The sequence below is a fragment of the Bos mutus genome, chromosome 25 (assembly GCF_027580195.1).
Source record: "Bos mutus isolate GX-2022 chromosome 25, NWIPB_WYAK_1.1, whole genome shotgun sequence".
Lineage (NCBI taxonomy): Eukaryota > Metazoa > Chordata > Mammalia > Artiodactyla > Bovidae > Bos > Bos mutus.
Genome location: NC_091641.1, coordinates 41,605,967 through 41,625,161, shown reverse-complemented (window position 1 = coordinate 41,625,161; position 19,195 = coordinate 41,605,967). Strand labels below are relative to the sequence as shown.

General features: G+C 48.3%; 1 protein-coding gene and 1 long non-coding RNA gene across 3 annotated transcripts in view; both read left to right on the top strand.

Moving 5' to 3' along the window:
• The first annotated feature begins 7,811 nt into the window (after positions 1–7,811).
• The window catches only part of RAB11FIP3 (RAB11 family interacting protein 3), a 60,198-nt gene continuing 48,814 nt past the window's right edge, over positions 7,812–19,195 (top strand). Inside the window, exon 1 of the mRNA XM_014482787.2 lies at positions 7,812–8,764. Within this exon, the coding sequence (XP_014338273.2) occupies positions 8,174–8,764 (591 nt within the window). The 5' untranslated portion in view covers positions 7,812–8,173. The remainder of the gene's footprint in view (positions 8,765–19,195) is intronic.
• Positions 8,787–18,554, top strand: LOC138985631 (uncharacterized). 2 transcript variants are annotated; one of them, XR_011462683.1, is made up of 3 exons: positions 8,787–9,344; positions 16,168–16,307; positions 17,002–18,554. It is a non-coding gene; the product is annotated as an uncharacterized lncRNA (long non-coding RNA). The 2 variants fall into 2 exon arrangements; XR_011462682.1 differs by having other exon boundaries at positions 8,787–15,445.

Here is a 19,195-nt window from a genome sequence, read left to right as displayed (position 1 = left end):
GGGAAGATCCCTCACACTGGTGGGCACAAGCCCCATGTGCTCCAACTACTGAAGCTGGCTCGCCCTAGGGCCTGTGCTCTGCAACAAGAGAAGCCACCACACAGAGAAGCCTGCACGTCGCAACTAGAGAAAGCCCATATGCAGCAATGAAGACCCAGCGCAGCCCCACCACTTGAAAAGATAAAGAAATCGACCTCGCTGTTCGGTTAGTCTGCCAGCCCCTGCTGTCGTCCCACAGGTCCAGGATGGCTGTGGGGCACTCGGTCATAGGCATGCCTGGCACCTGTTGCTTGCTGGCTGGGCTCTGGACAGGCTGGCAAGGAAGGCCAGGTGCACATGGTGACCGGCTAACACAGGAGTGGCACTTGAACTTGGTGGCAATTGGCAGAGAACTAGACTGTCCCCTTCTTCTTTAACAATCTCTAAAATTCTCTTAGAAAGGTTCACTGAAACGCAGTCTCATTTTTCATGCATGAATCTCAGCTGCGGAGGCTGGTTTATAGGCCCCGCCTACTCCAAGTCCCCCTGCCATGGGGTGAGCCTGTATCGTACATAAAAACATTAAGCCACAGCAGAGGCTGCCCACCACCAGGGTTCAGCCTTCCAGCCCCTGCTCCCGCTGCACACTCTGTTGAGTGAATATATGAATGACCCCAATTCGTTCACCCTTGTGTGGAGTCGTGCTGGGTGTTCCCAAGGCATCACTCAGTGAACCTCAAAGTTACCTTAAATAAGCATAGTCTTGGGGAGTTTCCCAGCCCACTCCTCCTGTTGCCGTGGTAACCTGGTACCGCACTGGCTTGCCAGTGTTTTGTCTTGGGTCACCTCGAAAGGACTGGAGGCTGTGCAGTGCTGGCTCTGGGTCCCTGGGTGGCGTCCTCCCCACTGGTCTCTGGTGGCCCAGAGGGCCCTGTGGGACCGGCCGGGGCCAGGCCACCTGATGCAGGAGGAGACTTGAGAGGCTGAGGCTGACCTTACCGGATGCAGTCCGCCCACCGTGCACACTGAGCCCTTTGCCCGGCGCCCTGGCTGGGGGCCAGCGTGAGCACAACTGGCCCTCCTGAATTTCCTCTCAGCCAGAGACGTGGCCTCGCTGAGTGATGCAGGGAGAGACGCTGAGCTCTGGGCAGGGTTCTTGTGTGGGCAGACCCAGCTCACCTTGCAGTGGTCAAGCCCTCGCCTGGGACTGCGTGTCCAGGCAGGCATCCTGCTTGCCCCAGGCTCAGCCCTGAGGCCCAGTCATGCTGCAACTGGGCAGCCGTGTCCTCTTGGGCAGGGCCGAGGGGCCCTCTGGGGTGGGGGCTTCTCGGGCTACGGAGAGAGTGTGGGCCCCCTCCAGCATTTCCCTCTGGGCACTTGGGCCAGTCTCTGCTGGATGCTAGAGGGGAAGGAGGGGGAGATCCTGGGACCTTCTCAGACTCCCGGGGTGGGGGATGCTTCTGGAGCTTGGGGATGAAGCTGGAGATTGGGGTCTTCCTTCTCCCACCTCCATCTGCCCTGTGAACCCTCCCTCCCCTCGTCTGGTCTTTGTCAGGCTCCCTGTGTGCAAGCTGTGACCCAGCCCCCTGCAGAGACAGCCAGCGTTCCTTTGGTCAGACACGGGTCCCAGTTTGGGTCAGGGTCTGGCTCTTGCTCAATAAAGGAGGCCAAGGGTTGATTTCAGGCTTCCCTTGGGGCTCAGCTGGTAAAGAATCTGCCTGCAATATAGGAGACCCGGGTTCGATCCCTGGGTCGGGAAGATCCCCTGGAGAAGGGAATGACTACCCACTGCAATATTTTTTTTTTCCACTGCAGTATTCTTGCCTGGAGAATTCCATGGACAGAGAAGCCTGGCGGGCTACAGTCCATGGGGTTGAAAAGAGTCAGACATGATTGAGCAACTAACACACACACACAAGGGTTGATTGCACCATATGAACCTGGCAGCTCCCAGCACTTCTAGAAAATGCATGTGAGCAGGCATCCCATGTGGGTCCTGACTCACACCAGACACAATCACTAGAGACCAATGTGCAGACCAGTGTGCTGAGTGTGTGTGTGTGTGACTACATGAGCCTTGGGTCCCCTTGCTGGCAAAATCCGAGACCCAGCCAGAGATGGCAGAGGCTCCCTGCTCACTTTTCCATCCGACTCGACTCTTCTGTCCTAGGTGTCTTGGGAACCAGCTTCTTCCCTGGATTTCATATGTACCGCTGCATTCTGGTTCAGGTCTCTGGGATCAGACATACTTTACTCTGTCAGCAAACAGAGGGTTTTCAAACTCTTTAGTCACTTATTTACTGATTGACTTGCTTCATTTCCTAGGTGACGCATTATCAGTATGTGCTAAGTTGCTTCAGGTCGTGTCTGACTCTGCGACCCTATGGACAGGGCATGGAGTTCATTAATTGAAGTCCCAGAGGATAACTTTATCTCCAAATTTTGGAGTATCTGGGGGCGGGGCACCTCATCGCATGTGTACATCAGAGCATCTTGCCGAAGATAGCGCTGACAGAAGTCTGCCGAAGAAGGAATAAGGAATGTCAGAAATCTGCTTTTAACTCTTCCACCATCATGTGTAATTTGGACAATTTTTACCCCATGGGAGGAGAGTGGTAAAGGAGAGACGCAGCGTCTCTCCCTGCGTCACTCAGCGAGGCCACGTCTCTGGTAAGTTTCCAGATCTTCACCTCTGGAAACCATGACCTGAGGCTAAAACAGGAAATCCTGGATCTGCGTACAAACCTCTGAGTCTGGTCCTCGGCACCCCTCCCGGGACACGGGTTGGGATCCTGGGTGCAGGGGAGGCTCGGAGGGTGTCGACGTGGGCACCACAAGGACTGGAGATGCCTGTCGTCACAGGAACTGCAGAGTGAGACGTTAAGATAAGGAAATCATCCAAACCTCGGCTGCCTCAGGAGGAGTTAAATTGTGACTTACAAACTCATGGTCTATTTTTACTCTAAGAAATGTACTTTACTAAATTTGAATGTGAGAAAAAACCCATCCCCCCTGAATAAATATCGGTAAACACGAGTGTGGACTGCGCCCCTGGCTGCAGGAGCTGTGGAGGGTGGGTGTGATCTAGATCTAAATCGACCCTGCTCTTGGTGTGCTTACCCCATGCAAAATGCTTATGCCGTTTTCAACATCACAGATTGAAAATATCTGGCCAGCAGTTCTTGTTTGCAGCTTGACAGGTATAATCAGCATTTGACAGATCGCGCCCAAGTGACAAGCAGAGTTTGGAGAGCTCTGACCGTCCACGTCCTTGAACCACAATTAAGAGGACAAACACACTGGGCGCCTGCAAAGCCTCTCCTCCAGCCTGGAAAGCCCCTTGCCTCTCTGTGCCCCTCACCCTAGATTACCCAGCCAGGATGGTGGTTCAGGCCGGGACGGCGAGGCCAGCCTCTTCTGTGGGAGAAGGTGGGACAGACAGCAGGGGCGTGGGCCACAGCCGAATTTAGAACCCTTTCCAGGGGTGCCCGGGGGGCAGGCTGTTTGGTGGCCCTGGTCCTCCTTGCTGTGACCCCATCACGGGTCTGCAGCAGGTCCCTTCTTCCTCTGGAATAGACCTCTGCCCTCTTCTGCTGGCATCGCCAGGGCTACCCCCAGGCCTCCCTGGGGCACTGGGGTCACCCCTGGCCAGCTCAGATGCTTCCCCTTGACCTTGGGATCCCTCCTCCTGAACTTGGGAGCTCCATGAAAATAGAGCCAGGCTGCCAGAAGGAGGCGCTTTCAGGCACATACCACTCAACAACATAGATCCCAATATCTGCCATTGTTACACTACCCAGCAGCAGGAAGCAACAATTTCTCTTCCTTCAGCAACAGTCCAGCCAATGAGAGCTTGTCACAACTCAGCCAGTGAAAAGTCCCTGCACTCTGAACTCCCAGTTTCCTCCAATGGACACTTTGTTTATAACAGCCTCTTCCAACCCCCTCTTTCTCCTCTATAAAAACAGTTCCTCTCCTTTGCTAGCCATATTTGCATGTCTCCAATTATAGATCTTTGCTGCTTCGGAATAAACCCATTTTGCTGTTAAATAGCCAGCTTTTTAATTGTTTCAGGTTAACACTGGCATCATGATCTCAGACTTCCCTGACTGCAGAATTGTGAAAACTAAATGTGTTTTTTAACACTCAGTATATGGCATTTGGTCATAGCACCATGAGCAGACTAAGACACCAATCTATGATGTGTCTTGTGTCAAACAGAAAGCGAAGTTTTTAAAATTAACTTTACTAAGGTGTAATTTACATACAGTAAAATTCATTCTTTGTAGTGTACAGTTCTGTGAATTTTGACAAACACTTTCAGTTATAGAACCAAGGTATCACAATCAAGGTATGAAACAGTTCCTTCACTCCAACTAATTTCCCTTTCCCCCAGCCCTGCTCAATCTGATTTGTGCTCCTTTACTTATGGAAAGTTTAATGTATTTAACTTCAAATCATTCTCTTTGTTTGCAGTTTTTACTTATGTAAGAAAATTTCCTGCTCCAAGATAATAAAGATATTTTTCAAAGTCTTCTAAAGCTTTTAAAGTTTTTATTATTATTATTTTTTTCTGGCCACACCTTATGGCTAGCAGGATCTTAGTTGCCCGACCAGGGTTTGAACCTGCACCCTTGGGAGAGGTAAGTCCTGACCACTGGACTGCCAGGTGATTCCCTCACTTTCCGCTTTTATGTGTTTGATTTCTCTAATTATTTTTTGTATCGATGTCACTTCGGGATCTAGTTGTAAGGTTTCTGTACAGACAACTGGCACCAGCTATAGAAAAGTCGATCTTTTCTTTTTTACTAGCAAAGTCACCAAGGATAAAAATAATGGGTTTGACTACTAAAAATTAAAGATGTATGTCTAATCTTCTCCAACAGAGATCACAAAGGGGTCACAAGCAGGGAGAAGATATTTGCAATATCAAACTGATGAGAGATTTCCCTAAAGAAAAAGTCAGAGAACCCAAAAGAAAAACAGGCAAGCGCTACAAGTGGGCAGTTCACAGACCCTAGTTGGTCAGTCGGAGAAGGCAATGGCACCCTACTCCAGTACTCTTGCCTGGAATATCCCAGGGACGGCGGAGCCTGCTGGGCTGCCATCTATGGGGTTGCACAGAGTAGGACACGACTGAGCGACTTCACTTTCACTTTTCACTTTCATGCATTGGAGAAGGAAATGGCAACCCACTCTGGTGTTCTTGCCTGGAGAATCCCAGGGACAGCGGGGCCTGGTGGGCTGCCATCTATGGGGTTGCACAGAGTAGGACACAACTAAAGCGACTTAGCAGCAGCAGCAGCACCAGTTGGTCACTAAACATAGCAAGAAATGCTCCACCATACTAGCATTCAGCTAAATTAAAATAAGACAAGATGAGATGCCATTTTAAGTTCATCAGACTAGCAAAAATGGGGGAAACATATGTAATGTCCACTATAATTTTTGTGTGTTTCTTCTTGTTTTTTTTTTTTTTTGAGATGTGCATTAAATAAGAGATATTTGTGATCAGATTTAGCCTTGTCTGTCATCCCCCTACCCCCTTGCTGTCAATGGCCAGCTCTCACCCGGGCAGTGGAGAGGCCCTTCCCCAGGGGAGACCTGTGCATTCTTCCACTGAGGCTTCCTGACCTACTTTCCCTTTGCTCCCCTGTCAACAGTTCTGTGCTAGGAATCTGCTGAGTCACCCTGCTGGTCTTCTTTTTCCCATCTTTCTCCATAGGTCAAAGGTCACCAGGGACAAGGGATCAAGGAGACCCATTTGCTTGAGAGTTCCAAAAGATAAGTGTTTATCCCAGGTACCTTTCAAAAAGAAGGACTCATAGAGGGAGGTTTTCGCAGACAGTCACTCAGGCCTAAATGCCAACAGATGTGAGCTGCACCCACCCCACCCTCTCCCTTCCTCTTCTGTGTACCTGTTACATGGCTAAATTAAAATGTGCATGGGGTGGGCGTGGAGGAGCAGGTCAAAACGGCAGCAGAGCCTGCTTCCCTCGAGCTGGTTCATTTCATCTTGAATGTTAGAGATGGAAAATGTCTACGTGGATGCTGGAGGACCAAATGACTGACCAGGCACTTGTCACCTTTAATGTTTCAGGGACAGAGTCTCTTGAAGTGGTCCAAGCAGGAAGGTGCGTGTTCTCCATGCTGGACTTCTGTTTGGGTACATTGGCCAGCCAAGGCATGCAGATTTTTCAGGAACTGGCATAGCAGCAAGAGAGCTGTTTCCTTGGGGGTGCAGCCCTTGCCTCATTTGGTTTCACCTCCCCCTGCTAACATCCTTATTTAGAAAAGTTGACACATCACTATAACTACCTTTAAAAGCTGTGTCTGGCCAAAGGCATCAGTCCAATTTCAGATTCTCACCAAAACTGGAGATGGTTTTTTTCCTGGCTGTGCTGAGTTCTATTGCAATGCATGGACTCTGCGTTGTTGCATTGTAGGCTGTCTCCAGCTGCGGTGAGCGGGGGCTACTCTCTAGTTGCGGTGCCTGGGGTTCTCATTGTGATGGCGTCTTTTGTTTCAGAGCATGGGCTCTAGGGAGGGTCGGAGAAGGCAATGGCACCCCACTGCAGTACTCTTGCCTGGAAAATCCCATGGACGGAGGAGCCTGGCAGGCTGTAGTCCATGGGATTGCACAGAGTTGGACACGACTGAAGTGACTTAGCAGCAGCAGCAGCAGCTAGGGACAGTGGGCTTCAGTAGCTATGGCTCCAGGACTCAGTAATTGCGGTTCATGGGCTCCAGAGCACTGGGCTCTGTAGTAGCGGCACACGGGCTTAGCTGCTCCGTGGCATGAATAATCTTAGTTCTTGAACCAGGGATTGAACTCGTGTCCCCTGCATTGGCCGGTGGATTTTTTACCACTGGAGCGTCAGGGAAATTCCTGGAGGTGATTTTTTTTTTCCCTTTGAGTGCAGTATCTTCCTCATGAAAGCATAGAGCTCTTATAAGAAACTGAGAATATAGTTTTTGGGTTGGGGGTATTCCTTCACCCTTCTTTTCCCAATGCCAGCCTCACAAACACTGGGGCCACATGCCCTGGGATTTTGTCATGGCAGATTACTCAGTTAACCAACACACCGCTCCTCACAGTACGCGGGGCAGTGCGTTCCCCACATCTTATTACGGGCTCTAAATGGAGCCTGTAATGCTACATGCACCTTGCCTGGAGCCTGGCAGCTTACGGGCTCCCATCTGCATGTCTCCACTTTTATGCCTGCTGCAAGGTGCCTGTGTTGCTCTCTGGCGCCCGTGTCCCCACTGACGACAGTGACATCTAGAGAAACAGATGTCAGTTGTCAAAGACTGCCGCAGCGCTTGGGAGGCCTGGCAGTACACTGGCGACGAACACTGGATAGCCTGTCGGGGGGGGCGGGGGGGAACACTTGTCACAGATTTTAAAAACGGTCTCAGTGTTTGGCCACGCGTTCCTTCGGTCACTAGGGATGGACCGCATTTCCAAGGCCCTTCCATACTCAGGCGGGTGTCTCCGCGCAGCAGGCGTCTGCTGGGGGTGCCACGTGCACGTCCCCCGCCCCTTCAGGATCGCGTTCATTGCGTGTTGTGGGGGCGCTTTACGCCAGCAGCACTCAGTCCATTCGCCCCGCGCGTGGGTCGGTGACGTCACGCCCGGGTCCGCAGCCTCCAAGCACGCCCGCCTCCGGGTCCCCACCCGAGGGTAAGCGACACTGGCCGCCTTGCGGCGCCGGAGCCTGCCTTTATACCTGGCCAGTGAGGGGCGTGGCCAGCCGGCGGCGCGACGTGCTGACGTCAGGTTGGCGAAGGGCGGGGCGAGGGCGGCGGCGTGCGCTCCGGTACCTCAGTCGCCTCCTCGTCGTCATCCTCCTCTTTCGCGTCCTCGGGGCTCTTCTCCTCAGGGTCCCCTCCACAGCGTCCCGCGCCTCAGAGTCCCTTCCCGCCTTGCCCCTCGACCTCCCTCGGCCGCCCGCCGCCGCCATGGGCCCGCGACCGCCGCGCCGCCGGGCCGAGGACAGCTGAGGCGCGGCGCGAAGATGGGCGAGGGCGGAGCAGGGCCCGAGAGCCAGCCGGAGCAGCCCGGGCGCCCCGCGCGCGCCCGCCCGCGCCGCCGCGGGGATGCCCGCGCCCGCCGCCGCGCCCTGAGCGCCTTTGTCTGCCTCCCGCAGCACCACTGGCCTCGGGGGCTCGCGCCGCGGCCGGGGGCGCGCCCATGAAGATGGAGCCGGGCCGGCCGGCCTCCCCCGCGGGCGGCCCGGGCCCCGACCCGGAGCCTGGCGGGCCCGGCGCGCCGTCCGCCCCCGCCCGGAGCCCGGGGCTCGGCCCGCAGGACCCCGCGGCCGGCGTGGATGCCGGGCGATCTCCGGGATGGGAGCGGCGGCCGCAGCGCGCGGGCCGGGACCCCGACCCCGACCCCGACCCCGACTCCGACCCTGACCTGGCCCTGCCGGAGCTCGGCCCGTTCTTTTCCTGGACGATGGAGCCGGAGGGTGATGGCCCCGGGCACAGCGCATCCATCCGCGCGCAGGACTTCAGCCGCAGCCATCACCTGAGAGGCGAGGTCGACTTCTTCCCCTCCTTCGCCGCGCCCGAGGTGGGCGATTCGGCCCTGGAGCTGGGTCCCGGGGACCCGGACGGGCCCTCTGACTTTAGCCAGACTCACCCCCTAACGAGCGAGCCTGCGGGATGTCCGGAGGACAGCCCCCGCCTCCGAGCCGTATTCGATGCCCTGGACGGGGATGGGGACGGCTTCGTGCGCATCGAGGACTTCGTCCAGTTCGCCACCGTCTACGGGGCGGAGCAGGTAACTCGCCGCGTGAGGGCCGAGCCCGCGCGTTGGTCGTGGAGTGCAGTGGAGGCCAGGGGTCCCGCTTCTTTTCTGATTCACCGCTTCTCCCCTCACCTCTAGCTGAATTCGCTGAAGCACGTCTTCCCCCTTTAAAGAGGTTTTATTCTCGGGAGTCAGTTTCTTTCCCTGCCATCCCAAGCCACACAGCTGAATCTTTCCTAAATTGAGGGTAGCTCCTGGCCTGGGGACATGCCCCCTGTCTGCTGCATAGAAGTGCCCCCCGGATGGACAGGTGCCAGCAGGTCTCCCAACTGAGAGCCCAAGTTCGGTTTGGCTGAAGTAATTCACTCCTGTCTGCAAAGGCCAGGCTGCACTTGGATGCTTAAGATCATATTAATAATCTATTTTGAACGCAGTTACTTCATCTATGGTTGGCTTGTATTCTAGGTAGGTTCGTTATTTGGGAGACAGTGAAGGCTAAAAATGTTCACTTCCTTACCTTCTGTGCCAAGGGAGAGGGATGAACCCTAGAGCACTGCGGTGAATACAGACTCCACAGAACTCCATCAGATCCACCTCCACTCTTGTAGGACAGGTGAGGTGCTGGGCAGGTGAGGGAATGCACAGGGCAGGGGGTCCCGAGCCGCTGCCAGGGCTGTGCTGCTCTGGGAGAAGGTGAGCTTACGAAAGTTCAGGTGGAGACAACAGCGTGGCTGTGTGTGTCCTGCTGTTATCCCAGATAGACATCACACAGGTGACAGGTGTTCTATTAAATACATTGTTCAGTGATGAGACATTCCAAAAGGCTGGTCTGCTAGTGTTTGTATTTAATTGACTTTTCATACCTGTGAATATTTGTGAAGTGGGCGTTCAGATACATTGAGGTACATATGCATGTTTAAGCCAAGAGGTAAAATTGACACCCTGGTATGTAGGATTCCGCCAGAACATTAAGAACTTTTATACAGGATCTCTTTGCCCCTTGAGTATTCATGGTGTCCATTGAGCAGTCATGTAAAGAACTGGGTCATCCTGCGTCAGGGCTCCTTGTTGAGTTTTCAGTCCGGACGTGTCCATATGGGTATCCTGAATGTTGACCTCTTGGTCAGTGTGACGCTTGTGTGTAGCTCTGGTTTGAAGACATTGCCCAGGACAGGTCTCCCATCTCTTAGGCTAATGGGCAGAGATAGAGACGTGCCCATTAGACCCTCTGTAAGTCTAATGAGAGAGATTAGCCTGGATTGTGATCGCTGGACAGTGTCTTGCTTGCATGGTTCACATGGGTTGTGGTCAATGGTTCAGGTGTTTTGAAGCTTTTCTTTGTTGCCCCCCAGCTGGAGAGCACCTTGGGCATCCCCAGTTGTTTTTCACTGGAACGATGTATCTTCTCTCCACACATACGCTTCCTCATCATACCCATCAAGCATGTTAGGGAATTGGTACATTTGTTCTTCTTTACCGTACTCTGACTTTGATGCGGTGCTTTATAGCTTATATGAAGCTCATTTGTGTTTTCCCTGGGTCATCAGCCTTTCTCTGAGGCAGTCATACGTGGAAGAGATTCATCCCACAGGTGAGAAACTGGAGGCCCTTAAAAGCTAAGTGACTTTCCAAGGCCTCACAGATTGTCAGTGTTGAAACAGGGACTAGGTCTTAGGCTCATGACATTTAGATGGCTCCCAAGTTCTTAGGTTTTGTGGCCCTAAACTTTAATCCCACAAAATTTCATTTTATTGACTATCATAAAATCATTTTCATTTGGGAATCACCTTTTGTTGTGACATTCTTATTGATCACAGTGGGAAAAACTTTAGGTTGCTATTTGGGGCTGAGTTTTTTCTAAATATTGGACTTCCCTGGTGGCTCAGATGCTAAAGCGTCTGTCTACAATGTGGGAGACCCGGGTTCTATCCCTGGGTTGGGAAGATCCCCTGGAGAAGGAAATGGCAATCCACTCCAGGACTATTGCCTGGAAAATCCCATGGACAGAGGAGCCTGGTGGGCTACAGTCCATGGGGTCGCAAAGAGCTGGACACCACTGAGCGACTTCATTTCACTTCTAAATATTATTCAGAGTAGAACTGAGTTGACATTCTTTGCTCAGGGAGCTCCTGGTGGAATCTTGAGTTTGGGGGTGAGTCCAGGATGACTCAGGACTTGGTGGGAGAGGGCGAGTGAGGGAGGTCTGCAGTGGCACCGCCCCCTCCTTCTGCTCCCAGGACAGCTGGGGAAGAAGCCAAGTTGGGTGTGATCTGAATACCGGACTTGGAGGAGCTTCCTGGGATGGTGGAGGGCAGCTCTTGTTTAGGAGCAGATAATTAACAGGGTAGTGAAAGGCTGATTTTTGTGTGTATGGCAAAGAGTCGGACACGACTGAGCGACTGAACTGAACTGAAGCTTTGGTAGCCTTTATTATGACTCAGACTTCCTTTTCCAAGTCTGGTGTCGGAATACGGCAAAGAGAAGAAATATTCTTTGCTAGTGAAGTATTTTAGAGAAAAGTGAAGAATTCTACCTTGATCAATATTTTTAATTTTTAAAAATGGAAAGTCTTGGACATAGCTAAGAATAGAGAGAGGTCTGGTGAAACCCTCTACCTGCACCCAAGCCATCGCTCAGTTTCCGAAGTCCTTGTTCACTTGTAAATTCTCTGTTCCCCACCCCCAGATTACTTTTGAAGCACATACCTGACATATCATGTCACCCATAAATATTTCCGTGTCTATCTCTAGAAGATAATTCTTTTTAAAACAGTCATATTTTTTTTAAATTGTAGGAACACACAGCAATAAAGACCATAAGTATTTGTACTTTCTACCTTGAGATTTCAAAATACAGAGTGCATGAGACTCTTAGGCTGGTCACATTACTGTCCTTGATGATAGCAACTTGATTATTGTCAAACTGTCAAAGGTAGCACTTGCATTATCTTTTATGTAATCTGTTTATGAAGGAAGCATTTTGAATTATTTAAGTGGATTATCTGAATTTTTAATAGAAGTCGTTCCCATTTATAATACAGACGGCTTTTGTGTCCCTCTCTCTTTAGCAGTGTCATGGTGTATTTGGTTCTCATTACCTCATCTGGTGATAGATCAGGTGTGGTGTAATATAATACAGTGTTGGCAGGAATTGAAAGGAGAAAGAACTACAGCGGTGCTTTCTGGTTGTGTGTTCTTGACCAGGAGTTTATAGTCAGATGTGCCCAGGCACCGGTTGTCAAGTTGCAAGAGCTTATCTTTAAGGCCTCGACCATCTCTGAAGATGCCTTGTGGATGTGACCCTTTCATGATGAAGGACAGATGCTTTTGTAAAAATTATCACCAACTTATCATAAAGAAGAAATTGTAAAATAAACTGTACTGTAAAATAAGAGTACTGTGAGAAACGATTGGTTTCTTTCAGTGTTACCTTTCAAAGAAATTCATCATAATAGTAAAGGTTATTTTCACAGGACAGCACTCACTTGGGCATTTAGACAGCCTAGGGTCCTTTCCAGAGAGCTCCGCACACTGGAACAGGAACGCCCTTCAGTAACCTTGTGGGCCCTGCCTGTGCTCCTCAGTAAGGAGGCTGCTGGAGGTGGTGTCCACGCACAGGGGTCTCCGTGCTGTTGGTTTCTTTTCAGTCCTCCACTGGTGGGCACTTGGAGCTCCCTGAGGACGTTTGGGCACACCTTTCAGTTGTTCCACTGTCCTTTCCAGTCCTAGGCTTGGATTTGCGTGTGTGTGAGAATGAGCGTGTGTGCGTGGCAGGTGCACGTGGGAGCTGATGATGTGTGTGTGTCTGGCCCTGTGTGTTGGAGGAATTGCTAAAAGGCAGATGATGTTCCTTTCTGTGCTTGGATAACAGGCAATTTTGTTAGGGTCTTACAATTTTTTATGTTATAAAAGTAACACAGGCTTACTGTTTCTAAAAACTGGAAAATACAGAGTGATATAAAATCCAAACCAAAAAATGACTAACAATCCCACTAGCCTGAGAAAAACACCATTAGCATTTTAGTGCATTTCCTTCCAGACTGTTCTGTGTGCACGCACACATACACACTTAATTGTATAGAAGTACACAACTGAGATCCTAGTGGGGAGAAGCTAAATTATTTTTTATAGATGTTCATTGTTTAAAAATATGAAAATAAGACCAATAAGCAAAATATAAAAATAGGGATCACCTATAATCCCACCATCCAGAGATGACTCCTTAAGTATTTAATATGTAAATCAAAATATATGTAATGATGCTTCATTGTACAAAAATGGTACATTCCATGTCTGTTGTTCTGAACCTGCCTTTTGACCTGGTTTTTAAAATTGAAGATCTCAGATATATACATTTGTCCTCAGTATGAGGGGTGGGGTGGGACTGGATCCAGGACTCCCCCGCATGGATATCAAAATCCACAAATGCTTCTAGTCCCTTGTATATAATGATGTGGTATTTGCATATAACTTATACACATCCTCGCATATACTTTATTTTTTTGTTTTATAATTTTTTATCAAAGTGTAGTTGACTTACAGTGTTCTTTTTGTTAATTTGTTGTTTTTAAATTTTTCCCTCCCAGGTACTTTAAATCATCTCTGTTTTACTTATAATATTTAATTCAACATAAATGCTGCATAAACAGTTGTTATTACAATGTGAATGCTATGTAAATAGTTGATAGCAGGTGGCAAATTCACGTTTTCCTTTTTGGAAGTTTCTGGATTTCTTTTCCCCCCGCCGACAGTGTTTGATCCTAAGTTGGTTGAACCCGTGGCTGTGGAACGTACTGATACGGAGGGCCAGCTGTGCTTTAATGGAAGCCTAACTTGTCCCCAGGAGATTCAGAGTCATGTGTGGCATTTTCCCAGTGCAGGCTCTTACACGTAGGAAGAGTTAAATTCCATGTGGGATACACTGACCAGGTTGTTCAGTTCAGTTCAGTTCAGCTGCTCAATCGTGTCTGACTCTTTGCTACCCCATGAATCGCAGCACACCAGGCCTCCCTATCCATCACCAACTCCCGGAGTTCACTCAGACTTACATCCATCGAGTTGGTGATGCCATCCAGCCATCTCATCCTCTGTCACCCCCTTCTCCTCCTCTGTCATCCCCTTCTCCTCCTGCCCCCAATCCCTCCCAGCATCAGAATCTTTTCCAGTGAGTCAACTCTTCCCATCAGGTGGCCAAAGTACTGGAGTTTCAGCTTTAGCATCATTTCTTCCAAAGAACACCCAGGGCTGATCTCCTTCAGAATGGACTGGTTGGATCTCCTTGCAGTCCAAGGGACTCTCAAGAGTCTTCTCCAACACCACAGTTCAAAAGCATCAATTCTTTGGCGCTCAGCTTTCTTCACAGTCCAACTCTCACATCCATACATGACTACTGGAAAAACCATAGCCTTGACTAGACGGACCTTTGTTGGCAAAGTGATGTCTCTGCTTTTCAATATGGTATCTAGGTTCGTCATAACTTTTCTTCCAAGGAGTAAGTGTCTTTTCATTTCATGGCTGCAGTCACCATCTGCAGTGATTTTGGAGTCCCAAAAAATAAAGTCTGACACTGTTTCCACTGTTTCCCCATCTATTTCCCATGAAGTGATGGGACCAGATGCCATGATCTTCGTTTTCTGAATGTTGAGCTTTAAGCCAACCTTTTCACTCTCCTCTTTCACTTTCATCAAGAGGCTTTTTAGTTCCTCTTCACTTTCTGCCATAAGGGTGGTGTCATCTGCATATCTGAGGTTGTTGATATTTCTCCCGGCAATCTTGATTCCAGCTTGTGCTTCTTCCAGCCCAGACCAGGTTGTAAAGGGCACCAAGTTATGGGTTGCTTCCTTTTCAAACACTTATTTCATTTAAATTCTGGATACAGGGTCAAAACAGTAATTGTAATTGAAATATCAGACAGAAGAGTTGGATACCCACTGAAGACTGTTAGGTGGCCCTTAGAAGTACTTTTATGATAATTGCAAAGTTTCCACAGCGTAGGTTATCAATATAAATGAATAGTTGTATATAAATTGATTTGTATGTATACCGTGATTTTAACTGTAAAAGTTGTCCATGAGAAAAAAATCTTTAAGGAAATATTAAAAAATTATTTTTTCATTGTGTGAGTGTGTGTTGGGAAGTGGGTTGGTTTTATTTGAAGTATTGGCCAACTTTTCTATTGTTACTTATTTCAATTATTTTGAAAAGTAGTCCCTGTACCCATGCCATGAATTTCAAGCAGTGTAGAAAAGAATCTATTAAAGAAATTTCATTCTCATATTTAGAAATAAAAATGTAAATAAACTCTGAAGACAAAATATTTGCCTGTTTACTTTGACTCCATTAAGATTTTAGATCCATAAACAAAATATATCTAAACAAACTCAGATTTTCTAGTAAGCTTAAAAACTTTATGAGACATTGAACATGTTCAGTTGCTTATTGAAGATGCATTGTTAATTTTTGTTGATATTTGGAGAAATACATATTAGAACACGCCTATGCTCTTGAAGATTGGCACTGAGCTTACATCAACATGTGATGTAACCAGGAACTTCCTAGGAAAAGAACTGCACTGATTGCATTGTTAGTTCGGAAGTTTTTTGTTTTTGTTTTTGTTTTTTTTTAGTTCGGAAGTTTTTGAGACTAGTCGCCCCCATATATATACATGGATTGGTTCCATGTCATGGTTAGGGAGGAAAAGAAATTTCTTCAGCAGGTACAGTTTTGTTTCTCTGTCTAAATGTTTAATACTTGTTTTTGAAAAGTTCGTACTAACATTACTCTGGTTACAATCTCGAGGTGGCATATTTTTCTCTGTTTCAAACCCAGCTCTAACGATAAGCCAGTGTCCTGTTTGTGCCGATCGGTCACCTGTGCTGGCTGCAGCAGGCCTGGAGTAGCCTGCTTCCTGCAGGGACATATTGTGGGCAGGGTGTCCTGGATGGATGTTCTAAAATACGAGACGAACGGAGGGCTGATAGCATTTTAGTGATACTAGCTGTAAACACAGGAAGCACTGTCACTCTGTATTATTTTAAGCCCTTTTGCACACTGTATGTTGATCACTTGGGATTTCTCAAATTGCAGATATTTTTTAGCTTTTTTCTTGAAATCTCAGCTATTTTTCTAATGGCCCATGTCTTCAGAAGGATTTAAGGATATACAACTCTTGTAATTCTAATTTGTTAAATGATCTACTTTGCTTTTTCTTCTGTTAATTTTTTAAAAAACCTGGACAAAAAGCTTTAGAATCTTCAGTCCCCACAGGTAAATAAATAGTCCTGCTGTAGCCAGAGCGCGCTTGCCCGTTCGCGTCCCTGTTCTGAGCGAGGGCTCCACAGTGTGGGGAGCTCACCAGTGATGTTGCTGTCGGGGGCTTTCATGATTCATTGTTCTTTTTTATTTCACACACTTTATTCTGACTTTTCTTTAAACAAGTTTAACCAGGTTAAAACTGAAGACTCCAGTTACGAATGATGTCCTGGCACCTGTTGGCTGAGCCTGTTCGCAGTGGTTTATTTGTTGGGACCAGAGGCATTGCTCAGAACTGTAAAGACGTTCACTGCTTTAAATCACTGGTCAGTAAGCAGGACAGTGGCTTAGGACCTGCAGTACCTACGGGTGTTTTTCTCACTGTCACTAGAAATCCAGGGACATTTATAAATCTTGTTTATTTATTTATTTATTTTTATAAATCTTGTTTAGATTAAGCTTCCTGCCAGTGAATTGATTAACCATATATAGTTTATTTTTAAAATTTTATGATTTATTGAAGTTGAAAAAAATTTATTGAAGTATGGTTGATTTACAGTGTTATGTTAATTTATTCTATACAGCAAGATGACTCAGTAGAGAGAGAGAGATATATATACACATATACATATATATACATATGTATAGACACACACGTGTGTGTGTGTGCGCTCAGTTGCTCAGTTGTATCTGACTCTTTGCAAGTCCATGGACTGTAGCCTGCCAGGCTCCTCTGTCCATGGAGTTTTCCAGGAAAGAATACTGGCGTGCGTTGCCGTTTCCTCCTCCAGGAGATCTTCCTGACCTGGGGATTGAACCCCCGTCTCCTGCATTGGCAGGCAGATTCTTTACCACTGAGCCACCTGGGAAGCCATTCATATGCACACACACACAGTCTTACATGTATGTTCTTTTTTATGTTCTTTTCCATTATGGTTTGTCACAGGATATTGAATATAGTTCCCCTGTGCTATAAGTAGGACCTTGTTTATATATTTATAAAGTGAAATGTAATTTTAGTTTAATTCGTAGATTGCTTGAGCTGCAATAAAAGGAAGACTCTACACTGATGAGAGAGATTCGCATCTCCTTTGAAAGCCTGCTGAAGTGCCTGTAGACCCTTCGCCACTTTGGGTATTCTTCTCACTTGACAAACGGAAGAGAGGCTGGAGCTGTGAGTTGCAGGAGAGACCTGAGCTGAGGGTGGCTGGGCTCCTGGCTCTGGCCGAGCTGATGGCTGGCTCTGCTAGGCCCCTGGTGCACCCCTGACCACACCCACGCAGGAGTGCCGTCTTTGTCTGGGAGAAGCGGGAGGAGGCCCAGCTGGCCCGGGGCACCCCTTTGTCCCCAGTGTTCTGGCGTAGAAGCTCTCAATAAGATACCAAGACTCTTGGGACTTCCCTGGGGTCCAGTGGTTAAGACCTTGCCTTCCAAAAAAGAAAAAAAAGACTTTGCCTTCCATTGCAGGGGCTGTGGGTTCCATCCCTGGTTGAGGAGCCACATGCCACATTCTTCTGGGCCAGAAAACCAAAGCATAAAACAGAAACAGCGTTGTACCAAGTTCAATGAGGACTTTAAGAGTGGTCTACACACGGGAGGGAAGTTCAAGAGGGAGGGGCCGTATGCATACATGTGGCTGATTCATGTTGATGTATGTTTTAAAGACTAACGCAATATTGTGATGTAATTATCCTCCAATTAAATAAATTTATATTTTAAAAAGTGGCCTGCGCATGCACGCAAATCTTAAAAACTCTTAAAAGTCAAAGGGAAAGGAGACCAAAAACTGATAGAAAAATGAACAAAAAACATAAAGACATTCACAGAATATATACAGATGGCCCTCAAATATATGAGAAGATGCTCAGCTTCACATACGATAGAAGAAATGAAAATTAAAATCGCCAGGGCAGTTTCTCACTTGTGGCAAATATGTGAAGCTTGAGCACATCTTGTGAGGCCCTCAGGAAGCAGGCGCCCTCTAGTACAGCTGTGGGGGTGCAGGGTGGCCCAGTCCTGCTAGGGGAGCTAGGCAGTGTCCGTGTGCACACTTGTCCTGCACAGCACAGCCCCACTTCCTGTCATTTACCCCAAGCGTGTGCCTCCACAGATGGCAAAACACCAGATGCACAGGGTGGTTCCCTGCAGCACTGTCTGTGATGTAAAATGGAAACAACCGAAACGTCCACCCAGGATGAGTGAGCCAAGGTGCAATCCCCTTAGCAGAGAACTGTGCGACTGCAAAAATAAAAGAGGGAGATTCCTGTGAACTGCCAGAGTTATTTCTCAGATACATTAAGTGAAAAAAAGTGCAAATTAACATGCATAATATGGGGCTTCCCTGGGGGCTCAGTGGTGAAGAATCCGCCTGCCTGTGCAGAAGATGTGCGTTCAACCCCTGGTCCTGGAAGATCCCACGTGCCGAGGAGCAGCTAAGCCTGTGCACCGCAACTCCTGAGCCTGCGCTCCAGGGCCCGGGAGCCCTCGTGCTCCGCAGCAAGAGAAGCCACCACAGTGAGAAGCCCTCAGTTTGTTAAGGAATGTGTATTTGCTTCTCTTTGCAGAAAGAAACCTAGAAAGGATAGACTAGAAACTAATTAAAATAACTTATCCGAGTAGGTGGGGGTGGGGGGTGAGGGATCTGGGTGGGACTGAAACTTATCTGAGTATGCCTTTTTGTATCATTCTGACTTTCTGAGTCATATAAATATTCTACATCTTGAAAAAATATAGCCGCATTGATAGAACAAAAGAATAATTGAATTTAAATGGAAGCAAATGAACCTAGAAGTATCAGTATATTGAATTATTATTAATAACATAACCACATAGGAAAGCGTAATTCCAGTCACACACAGTAGTACTCTGTATTCCTTTAGTGGGATATAGTCAGAAGAAAGAAAGAATGACGGAGAAACATACTACAAATTAGGTTAGTTGTTGACAGGTCCGGGTAGTTCTGAACTGACTCGGGCCGTGTTTTAGGGTGGAGCAAGTGAGCACCTGTCCTGGTGTTGGGAGCCAGGGTTTTCTGGGAGAAAGGAAGTGAAACGTGGTGGGAAGGACTGATGTCTGAGGATCCAGATTGGAGGTATCAGTGTGAGTGCGTGGTGAACACACGCTCCTGAGAGGGCCTGGGGCAGTGACACCCCAGGAGGACTGAGTACGTCTGCTCCCTAGATCCTGGCTGCCAAACACCATTTTTCACTAAGGG